Raw genomic sequence first — 11,662 nt, 5'->3', positions numbered from 1 at the left:
TACTGGCTGATAGAGCTATCACTAGATGACCCTGTTCTCTCTGAGGTGGCTACTTTGTAGCTTGATCCAGTCAGCCATCACCTTGATTTTCCCCTCCCACATCCATCAGGCCTGCCACTGTTGTGGTGCACCTCCACTCAGCCTTAGCAGGGGAGATGCAGCCTCAGAGCAAGAGCCATTGCAAGCCTGCAGCTGACTAAGTGGCAAGGCCAGCAGCCAATCCTTGCCAGCCATCCCTAGTCCGCATGGGCCAATGGCAGGGGCTGGGAGGAGGGCTTCTGTGAGCAGAACCAGGCTTCTTGACGTCATGCCTGAGCAGCTGCTGGCATGTTGCTATATCTGGAGAATGAGAAAGCCAAAGTGAAGCCAGGAGCCTTTGTTACTCTGCAGGGCCAGGATGTGGTGTGCCAGGCAGCGGGCCACTGCTTGGTACCTGGGCCAGTTGCTGCTGCTTTTGGCCATCTGCTTGACAGGTAGGTGAGGCTTTGATTCTGCGTGCGGGAGGGGGAGAGGAGGGGGCTGAACAGGAGCTGTCTCCCAAGGCTGGTGCTGAAATCTACTCCGGTACCTTGGACAGCTCCCGGCATGCTGGAACTGTCCGTTGGCTGTGGTGCTGAAACCCCTGAACGCTTCGATGCCTCTCTTTCTCTTTGTTTCGTTCACTCCCCTTTCCTGCATCTAGTTACCCAACATTAGAAGCTTTTTTTTTTTTTACAAGAGGTTTAATGCCACCAGAGTTGCAGCTTCTGTGCTGCCGGTGGTGTCTCATATCTATGAGTAATCTTTTCTCCAGATGAAGTTGTTGAAATTAGACAGATTTTTCTTGTGGGTTTTGCTTTATTAATCTTGCTTTAGAGGTAGGGCTAGTTGTGAAGCAATGTGCCTGCTAATTAAATGCCAGCACTGTCTTTTGCCGCCTCACCTCTTGCTTCCTTGTCTTTGGAAATATCCCTACTGAGGTTATTAGCTTTGTGTCAGCTCCAGGCGTTTTCCTTTCTCCCCTTTGAAATATGTATGTCTGGTTTTATTGTCATATCTCTGAATCCTAATTGATCTGAAGTTTCACCATTGAATAGTAATTTCCTTTGGAATGCAGGAAGAGGAGGGGGGGTTGTTTCATGGGACCCTTTTGTTTGCTTGTCTTCACATATTTCCCACTTAGGTATTGTGTCGAGTTTTAATACATCTTCCAGGAAGGTGATTAAAAGGCACTTATTCCTGGTGAGTAATTACAGGTTGGATCGTGGCTGCACTTACCTTTGTCCTGCTCTATTTCCCTTCCTACTGCTTCTGGCATTTCAAAGCTACTCCCACCTCCCCCTATCACCCACCACACACACACACACACACACACACACAATGATGACACTTTGTTATGTGGCTGTCTTCGGTTGCCTCCATATCTGAAATTAATATTATCAGTACCCTGGGGGATAATGTGTTTTGGGGGCAGCCCTTAGAAAATGCTACATTTACAGAAGATTGTCAATAATGTCCCAGGATATTTAATTACATCAGTTATTTATGTTACCTCATGAGAATGAGAATGTGGTTTCCATGTAAAAGAAAATGGATTTTGGTCTCTCCTGTGTGTGTACACACACACATAATGTCTAAGGTTGACAGTATTTGCATTGATTTAGAAGGGAGATTTCTGATTTTCCTTTTCTGACTGAAAATCTACCTCATGGTAACAATTTTCAAAGCTATTTGTGTGTTTAAATGGTGATGTATGCATATGACATAGTAGCATGCTAAATGATAGCAGAAAAAGACCAAGTGACTGATGCAGTCTGCCTGCTTATCCTGTCTACAGTGCTAAGGATACATTCCAGCTGCCCGCCACAAGGGGCCCGTACAGAAATCCACTTTAGAGCTGTAAATGGATGGCTGAGCTCACTACTAATGTGAGCTTACTGCAAAAGTTTAGCACCTCTATGCAGTAAGCAATGAGCAACTGTAACGTCAAAAAGCGTGCGCTGTCAGAAGAAAACAGCGCAGATGGTTGCAGCTCACTGCTACGTCTCCCTTTCTATCAGCATGTGAGAGGTCATTGGCTCATTTGCTGACAGAAAGGGGGATCTTTTGTTCTGCATCCCCTCTCCCTTCCCTCCAACACACCACAAAATTATCCTTCAAAGTCTAGCGTACCCCCCTCCTGACCCAACCCGCCCTTCTCCCTCTCTTTGCTCAAACTCCCAACCTTGACACAAGAAGAGCCTTGATGGTAGTGGGGCCCCTCCCCTGGTACAGAAAAATAAATTGCTGATAGTCTAGTGTACTCCTTTCCCAGGCCTTCCCACACACTTCAAAAAGTTGAAAGGCAGGAGTGCTGTCCTTCAAAATGGTGTTGCCCGATGCCTATCAGTGCAATCTGGTACACCATTAAGGGTCAGTCTACCAAATAAGGCAAAGATTGCCTCTAGCAGTGCATCGGAATGTAGTACCAGAGGTCAGGCACCACCATTTTGGACTATGACGGCACTGCTGGCAGGATAGAGTGGGCAGTGCTCCTCCCTTATGGCTTTCTGAGGTGGGTGGGAGGATCCGGAGGGAGTCTGGGGAAGGGAAGGGGGCCACTAGACTACCAGGGTTTGTGTCAAGGATAGGAGGTAGGGCAGTCTTGGGGAGAGAAGGGGAGTTCACTTGACTACCAGGGTAGGGGGTAGAGTCCTGGGGGCAATATACCACCAGGGATGGTGTGAAGGTGGATCCACTACACCTGGGATCTTGGGTTATTTGAGGTGAAGTATCATATTTCACCTCAGATGACCCTTGATGGGAGCTCTATGTCTCCTCAGACTTTGCATTAAAGCTCGGCTGTTTTGTTCAAGCTTTATCTGTTCAGCACATTTTTTTCCGAATCAGCATAACATATTTAATTAACCCAATCTGAGCGGGTTGAAATAAGCTGTGTGCTGTTCTATCACACAAGATTCTGTACAGAGCTTTTGCACAAAACCTCTTTCTGCATCATGCGCCCACTGTGCACTCAAGCCACACTACCCCTGAGCAAAGCCTAGGCAGACTTTTTTTTTTTTGTTACATTTGTACCCCGCGCTTTCCCATTCATGGCAGGCTCAATGTGGCCCCTGAATGTGACCATGTGCAGATTTTGTCCTTATCCAAGACAGTCTTTTTAAACCTTCCTCCTTTATACTCCACTATCTTGAGTAGAAGAGCCCACAATCCAGCTTTCTCCTCCCTTATGTCAAGACTCTGTAATAATCTAACTTAGCCAGCAAGACTACTGTGGTTACTGCTCAATTATTCAGACTCCCAGATCCCGTGTGTAGCTTTCAGACAGACCTGCCTATTACAGAACTTGCAGCCTGCTGGACAGAGGCAACTGCTCATTTGATTCTACCATCACAGCAGTGACACAGCCAGTATAGCAAGTCTGGCAAAGAGTTGGGGGTTAGGCAGGGGAAACTTGCTGCTGGATGGCAAATGAGGCTCATATACTTACTGAGATTTCTTCTTTTTTTCCTATCACCCTCTGTGTTAAGAATCTGAAAACAGCAATGGTGGAGATCGGATATCTCAGTTTCTTTCCACTTTCGATAAATTATTTTGTAAATAAAAACTGTGGTGAGCTGCAGCCACTGCCAATGATCTGGCTTGATCATTTGGCCCTGGATGTAGCCTAGTGATTAGAGAAGTGCAGTGAAAACTAGGGTTCAAATCCTGCTGCTGCTCCTTGTGCTCCTTGCCTTGGGTGGAAACTTAGATCGTTAAGTCATCGGTTGACAGGAATCTATCTCCTGTACCTGAAATGTAACTTGAGCTAAATCCAGATCCATAACTTCCCTGTTCTAGGACCTCCCACCAGCAGGGGGTGATAATTACCAGTTCCTTACCTGTTGCTGCTTGGTACTCTGATGGCTTCTTTCTGAAGCTGGAACCGCATGGGACCATCAAGGGATTACAGAGCCCCCCCCCCCCCCCCCCACTCACACACACACTTCTGCGTCTAATGGAAGTTGGCAGAGGAGCAAGTAACCACAGATAAGGAACACTGCTTGACTGATTCCTCTTGCCAGTGGGGTGAGAGATGGTACTGGTGGAGGAAGGGAAGATGGTGCTGATGTGAGAAGAGGGGAGTATGGATGGCAATATACCACTTGACAAGAGATTCCTAAATGTGCACCTGGAAATCAGGGAAGAAAAAAACTAAGTAGTGATTAATCCAAACGTATTGAGTGAGGGGAAAACAGTATTAAGATGTGGCCACAGATGCTGGACTTGAAGAAGCAGAAAGGTTTTGACCACCTAGGTCAGGGGTAGGCAACTCCGGTCCTCAAGAGCTGCAGGCAGGTCAGGTTTTCAGGATATCCACAATGAATATGCAGGAGATAGATTTGCATACCATGGAGGCAGTGTATGCAAATCAAGTTCATGCATATTCATTGTGGATATCCTGAAAACCTGACCTGCCTGCGGCTCTCGAGGACCGCAGTTGCCTACCCCTGACCTAGGTGCATACTTCAAGCCTAGTCTATAAAGACACATGGAGGGGCATAATCGAACAAAAACGTCTATCTCCATGGGCGTTTATCTCCGAGAACGGGTCCGTGAAGGGGCGGACCGAACCGTATTTTCGCAAAAAAATAGACGTCCATGTTTTATTCGACAATGTGTGAGCTGGGCGTTTTTGTTTTTCAGCGATAATGGAAAATGAAAGCGCCCAGCTCAAAAACGAATAAATCCAAGGCATTTGTTCGTGGGATGCCTCACATGCCAGGACACCAACCGGGCACCCTAGGGGGCACTTTTACAAAAACAAAAAAAAAAAGGTAAAAGAGCTCCCAGGTGCATAGCACCCTTCCCTTGTTTGTTGAGCCCCCCAAATCCCCCTCAAAACCCACTGCCCACAAGTCTACACCATTACTATAGCCCTAAGGGGTGAAGGGGGGCACCTACATGTGGGTACAGTGGGTTTGGGGGGGTTGGGCGACTAAGCATTAAGCAGCACAATTGTAACAGGTAGGGGGGGGTGGGCCTGGGTCCACCTGCCTGAAGTCCACTTCACCCCCTAACAACTGCTCCAGGGACCTGCATACTGCTGCCAGGGAGGTGGGTATGACATTTGAGGGTGAAAATAAAAAGTTGTGAAATATCATTTTTTGTGGTGGGAGGGGGTTAGTGACCACTGGGGGAGTCAGGGGAGGTCATCCCCGATTCCTTCCGGTGGTCATCTGGTCATTTAGGGCACTTTTTGGGGCCTTATTCGTGAAAAAACAGGGTCCAGGAAAAGTGCCCTAAATTCTAGCTACAAACGCATACTTTTGTTCCATTATCAGCGAAAGGCGCCCATCTCTCTTCAGCCGATAACCACGCCCCAGGTCCGCCTTCGCCACACCTCTGACACGCCCCCATCAACTTTGTCCGCATCCGCGACGGAGTGCAGTTGAAAACGTCCAAAATCGGCTTTCCATTATACCGATTTATTCATTTTTGTGAGATAAACGTCTATCTCCCGATTTGGGTCGCAATAAAGGCGTTTTTCTCTTTCGATTATAAGCTGGATTGGCACCTATGTTTCTTTACAGAATACCAGGCATAAACGGGTAGAAATGGTGGCCAGATAGAAGCTGCACGAAGAAAACAAGAAGGCAGATGATCCACAAAATCCAACGTGGAAGCAAACAAAAGAGCAGATCACTAGGTGGTATTAATCAGACTTTATTGGAGAAATAATCGCCCGACACAGACTGTGTTTCGCCCACAAGGGCTGCGTCAGGGGCTTTCAGTTGCTGTGATATCAAATAAAGCAAACGCATATAAACAGAGCTGAGCATTGAAAGTCTGACTTTTGACATCTGTACTAACATAAAGGAAGTCATTGCTCAGTTCCGGTTTTTTACTATAGAAGATCTTTTCGATCATATGATGTCTCGATTTTGAGCGCAATATTGCTTGGAAAGAAGCTGACCTGCTGTTTATATGCTTTTGCTTTATTTGATATCACAGCAACTGAAAGCCCCTGACGCAGCCCTTGTGGGCGAAACACAGTCTGTGTTGGGCGATTATTTCTCCAATAAAGTCTTATTAACACCACCTAGTGATCTGCTCTTTTGTTTGCTTCCAGATAGAAGCTGCAGACATTTCTGCCAGCCCAGGAGCAGGAGTAAATGTTAGAGTGTAAAGTTTGCAGTTGTATGCACACTTTATAAAGTGTGTGCATAAATCCTAGCGCTGCCCATGTTCTGCCTTGGAACAAGCTATACGTGGTCACATAGAAGTGTGCATCCTCTCGACACATAGTAGATGATGGCAGAGAAAGACCTGCACGGTCCATCCAGCCTGCCCAACAAGATAAACTCATATGTGCTACCTTTTGTGTATACCTGACCTTGATTAGTATCTGCCATCCTCACGGTACAGACCGTAGAAGTCTGCCCAGCACTAGCCCCGCCTCCCAACCACCAGCCCTGCCACCCGACGCCATGGGGTAATTTTTTAAAAGTCATTTTATACATGATAAAAATGTACAAAGTTACCCCCCACTTGTTCTGTTCAGTTTCTTTCGTATGATTTGCCTAATGCATGCCTGATTTTCACTGCCTCCCTCAAAAGCCTCAGGCTGCTCCTGGAAAAAAGCAGGGAAGTGTTTGGGGTTTATTGGTCAGTGTCTGCATGATTAAACCTGTTAGGCTCAGTCTGAAATAGAGGAAAAGCCAGTCACCTTTTAGAGACTTGACACCATTATTTCATCGGTTTGATGGCTGAGCCTTGACGGACGAGGACAGAAGAAATCCATTTTCCAACCCCTTTTGCTTGCTGTAAGAAAGCTTCACACAATCCTAACTGTAGCCCTCTGAAGACTTTTTTTGGATTCGAAAAACAGTGTAAATATTGTGTGACATGCTGGTAATAGAAAAATCACTACAGATCACATTCAGACAGGCAGTGAAATGATGTTGCAATGAAAGGTCTACAGCCCAAAACTTTTCATGTTGCACAGTTTCCCATGTTGTTAATGGGAATTTTTAATTTTGTTTCATTTGGCTTCTGGCTTTTTTTCTGTTAATGGGAGCAATATGTTTAATAGTGTACATTCTTTCTGGGTGTGCACTTTTCACGATGAGTGTGCACTTTTCATGATGAGTGTGCACTTTTCATGACACGTATTTGCTTATCATGATGAGTGTTCACTATTCATAATGAATGTGTGCTTTTCATGATGAATGTGCACTTTTCACAATGAGTGTGTGCTTTTCATGACTCCGAAAAACGAAGAGACGATGTTCCAAAATTTAAAAATCAAGTGAGAAGTTCACAACCAGATAAGCCAGCTCATTTTCGAAAGGGAAAGGTGCCCATCTTCCGACACAAATCGGGAGATGGGCGTCCTTCTCTCAGGGTCACCCAAATCGGCATAATTGAAAGCCGATTTTGGGACGCCCTCAACTGCTTTCGTTCGCGTGGACGACCAAAGTTCAAGGGGCGTGTTGGCAGTGTAGTGAAGGCGGGACGGGGACGTGGTTAAAAGATGGGTGTCCTCGGCCGATAATGGAAAAAAGAAGGGCGTCCCTGATGAGCATTTGGCCGACTTTACTTGGTACCTTTTTGTTCACTACCAAGCCTCGAAAAGGTGCCCGAACTGACCAGATGACCACCGGAGGGAATCGGGGATCACCTCCCCTTACTCCCCCAGTGGTCACCAACCCCCTCCCACCCAAAAAAACAAATTAAAAAACATTTTTCCAGCCTCTATGCCAGCCTCAAATGTCATACCCAGCTCCATCACAGCAGTATGCAGGTCCCTGGAGCAGTTTTAGTGGGTGCAGTGCACTTCAGGCAGGCGGACCCAGGCCATCCCCCCCTACCTGTTACACTTGTGGTTGTAAATGGGAGCCCTCCAAAACCTACCCGAAATCCATTGTACCCACATGTAAGTGCCCCCTGTTACCCTTTAAGGGCTATGGTAGTGTTGTACAGTTGTGGGTAGTGGGTTTGGGGGGGGGGGGGTTGGGGGGGCTCAGCACCCAAGGTAAGGGAGCTGACCTCTTGCTGACCTTTAAATGCATCCACTCTATGACTCCTCACTACCTCTCATCTCTCATTTCTCCCTACATTCTTCCCCGTGAACTCCGCTCTCTGAACAGATCTCTCTTATCGTCCCCCTTCTCCTCCACCGCTAACTCCATACTTCGTTCCTTTTGTCTTGCGGCACCTTATGCCTGGAACCGTCTTCCTGAGTCCATACGTCTAGCTCCATCTCTACCTGTTTTTAAATCTATGCTGAAAACCCACCTTTTCACTACTGCCTTTGGCTCCTAACCCTACTCATTTGCCCTCCTTCTCTCCTGTTCCTCTTTACCAGTAATTCCCTTGCCCGTAAATGTCTTGTCTGTCTGTTTTTACCTAGGTTGTAAGCTCTTTGAGCAGGGACTGTCTCTATGTGTTTCATGTTCAGCACTGCGTATGCCTGGTAGCGCTATACAAATGTTATTATTAGTAGTAGTAGTAGCTATGCACCTGGAAACAGTCCACTGCAGTGCCCCCTAGGGTGCCTGGTTGGTGTCCTGGCATGTGAGAGGGGACCAGTGCACTACGAATGCTGGCTGCTCCCACTACCAAATGGCTTGGATTTGTTCGTTTTTGAGATGGTTGTCCTCGGTTTCCATTATTGGCGAAAACCGAGGTCAGCCATCTCTAAGGTCAACCTAAATGTTGAGATTTGGCCGTCCCCGACCGTATTATTAAAACGAAAGATGGACGCCCATCTTGTTTCGATAATACGGGATGTCCCGCCCCTTCGCCGGGGCGCCCTTAAAGATGGGCGCCCGGTTTGATTATGCCCCTCCTAGTGTAAACTGCACAGAAGGTTTTTAGAGGGGCTTTCCCTCTTGATTTTTCGCTGACTCTCGGCGAGTCAGATCTTAGGCTGAGAGTTATTCAAATCATTTGCACAAATATCATAGGCTTCAAAAGCTGCAAGTGACTGTACTGTACAAACATCCTTCAGAAGACTCCTGAGGCAGGCCTGATAGGCCAAAACAGCTCATGTCGAGTCTTGAATGTAACATAGTAACATAGTAGATGACGGCAGAAAAAGACCTGCACGGTCCATCCAGTCTGCTCAACAACACAACTCATATGTGCTACTTTTTGTGTATACCCTACTTTGACTTGTACCTGTGCTCTTCAGGGCACAGACCGTATAAGTCTGCCCAGCACTATCCCCCCTCCCACTACCGGCTCTGCCACCCAAACTTGGCTAGGCTCCTGAGGATCCATTTCTTCTGCACAGGATTCCTTTATGCATATCCCACGCATGTTTGAATTCCGTTACCGTTTTCATTTCCACCACCTCCCGCGGGAGGGCATTCCAAGGCAGTTGCTGTTGAAGCTTGGAAGGAGGAGGAAGTGTTGCCAGAGGCTCTGCAGGCTTCCAGGGGGAAGGGAGTGAGGCCTAGCCCCTTCCCCAGAAATGAGGAAGGTCCCTGGGGAGCGGTCCTCAGGCAAGGCCCAGGATATGGGGCCTCCTGGGGCCCAGGACCAGAAGGCCTGGAAGAACGGTTCCCTCTCTGTTAAAGTCGCAGAGAGGAGGGAGAGGAGCCCGGTAGACCGGAGAGAACAGCAGCCCGAGGGCAGAAGCCAGTCCGGTACCCCCCTCACTGGCCTACAACATCCAGAAGGTGAGAGGGGGGGAGAGCTGGTGAAGGCCCAAGAAGGGAGTTTGCCGGGCAGAGAGAAGGTGGAGGAGATGGATACCTGTCAGCCTGAATCTGAGGAGACAGGCAGTGAGGACAGCGTGTCCTCGGAAGAGGAAGATTTTTGGGAGAGAATCCAGGACCCAGAGGACCCGGCTAGTGGTTTGATTAAAGTGGTTAGGAGAATCAAGGCCGTGGAGAAAGAGGTGGTGGATCTGGGTAAACGTATCAAGATGGCTAAAACCATGATTAAAGTAGCTCCAGCAACACACAAGAACCTATATGAAAAGGAAGAAACACGTCTAAAAAAAATGCTTGGGAAGAAAGAACAGCTGCTTGGGGTTTTAAAAAAAGGCCCTGGGAACCCTTTGCGCGAGATTTATGTGAACAAGGAAAGAATGGCTTCTGGTTCTCTCGCTGGAGGCCAGGGAAGTAAACGATCAGACCCCACAGCAGAACGGAGAGGGAAGAAGACAGAGGGTTCAGTTCCTGGGTCCCTGCATTCTTCAGTGCCAGAACTGACCGGGAGCGGTACACAAGCCACATTAAAGTATATGCAGTACCTGGCAAGCCAGCCCGGTCCTCTTCCAGAGACAGCAGAGCTCAGGGACGTCAGGGCTGGTCTGGATCAGACTTCTCAGACACAGAGACCTGTGGAGGAAAATACAGAAGCGAGAGAGTTTCAGAGACAATCATTCCAGATACTAGACACAGGGTCAGGCGCTACAGGGGAGAGCCTGTTGTCTAATGCAGTTCTGGTTGAGCCGATGCAGAAGAAAGAGGGCGGTGTACCCGGAATGGAGCAGTGGGCTGCAAGCAAGGACAAGCGGTTGCAGCCACAGGTGGTTCTTTTTCCACTGGAGGCATCGGTTTCGGGAGGTCAGCAACCTACAAGCGCAGTGCCATTACTAGCGCAGCAGGTCCGCCCACTAGGATCGAAGGGGCAGGACGTCATACCTGATCGAGAGACGGCTGATTTGCAGTGTGCAGAGGGCAGTTCGCAGCTGCAAGGGACATCACAGACAGCCGGTGGAACATCGGAGGCGAGCCAGAAGGCTGTAGCGCTAAGGGGGACAGAGGCTAATTTTCAGCAAGGAGCGGAGAGACGATACGCGGAGCTTCCGGGTTCGAGGAAGCTCTGCCCACTCACAGCAGATGAGAGGGCAGGTTTGCCCAATCGGGGCGCAGGAGGAGGGAGTTTGCACGGGTTCGACAACGGGACCGGAGCAGAGCCATCAGAGAGAAAGGAGTCAAGGCACCCAGAAGGCTGTGAGAAAGAAGGGGCAGACAGGGAGATTCTTGCAGCGCCAGCCCCGCAGCAAGTAATGGCCGCAAGGACTGCCGGTAATGCGGTACCAGACTTGGTTCAGCCGGAGGGAGGGCAGGCTGAAGGGGGTTTGTTGCGGGATTCTGGGGCTGCTGAAGGTTTGCAGTGGGAAGGTTCTTTTGGTGTAGATTTGCCTGATGCAGGGGACTCAGGTGTCTGGGCAGCAGGGGATGGAGGTATGTCGGTGGGCCAGCAGCATCAGGGAAGAGGGGGTATGGTTCCTGAGGGGCAGGGAGGCCCCAGAGTAAAAGGAAGGGGGGGAGGCAGGGGGGAGGGGCAGCGGGAGGGGGGAGATGACATCATTACGGGTACGGGGGGGCAGGAGGTGGGGGGGAGTAGGGAAGACAGTAAGGCTGAGGGGCAGCAAGGGAGGGGGGTGGAGTTGGAGGGTAGGGCTGGCACCAGCTCAGGGGTAGGGGGGCGATGGGGGCAAGGGTCTGTGTCCTTTGCTGCAGTGGTCCAGGGAGGGGGGAGGAGGGAGGGGGGAGGACTTGCGGGGTATGAAGGGACAGGCAGGGGTTTTGGGGGAATGGGGAAAGGGGGTGGGCAGTTACCAAAAAGACGCAATGTGGTTCAGCTTAAATGGATAGGGGACGGAGCAATGCCGTCCCGGGAAAAGGTCTTGAAACAGGTGATGGGGATGGGGTTCATACCTGAGGACTTTTATGCTTGT

General features: G+C 49.0%; 1 protein-coding gene across 1 annotated transcript in view; it reads left to right on the top strand.

Annotated features, from left to right (window-relative positions):
• The first annotated feature begins 397 nt into the window (after window positions 1-397).
• The window catches only part of TMEM8B (transmembrane protein 8B), a 114,410-nt gene continuing 103,145 nt past the window's right edge, over window positions 398-11,662 (top strand). Inside the window, exon 1 of the mRNA XM_030191852.1 lies at window positions 398-473. Within this exon, the coding sequence (XP_030047712.1) occupies window positions 398-473 (76 nt within the window). The remainder of the gene's footprint in view (window positions 474-11,662) is intronic.

This window comes from Microcaecilia unicolor, chromosome 2, assembly GCF_901765095.1.
Source record: "Microcaecilia unicolor chromosome 2, aMicUni1.1, whole genome shotgun sequence".
Taxonomy (NCBI): domain Eukaryota; kingdom Metazoa; phylum Chordata; class Amphibia; order Gymnophiona; family Siphonopidae; genus Microcaecilia; species Microcaecilia unicolor.
The sequence above is the reverse complement of the archived record's forward strand: the minus strand, read 5'-3'. Positions and strand labels throughout refer to the sequence as shown.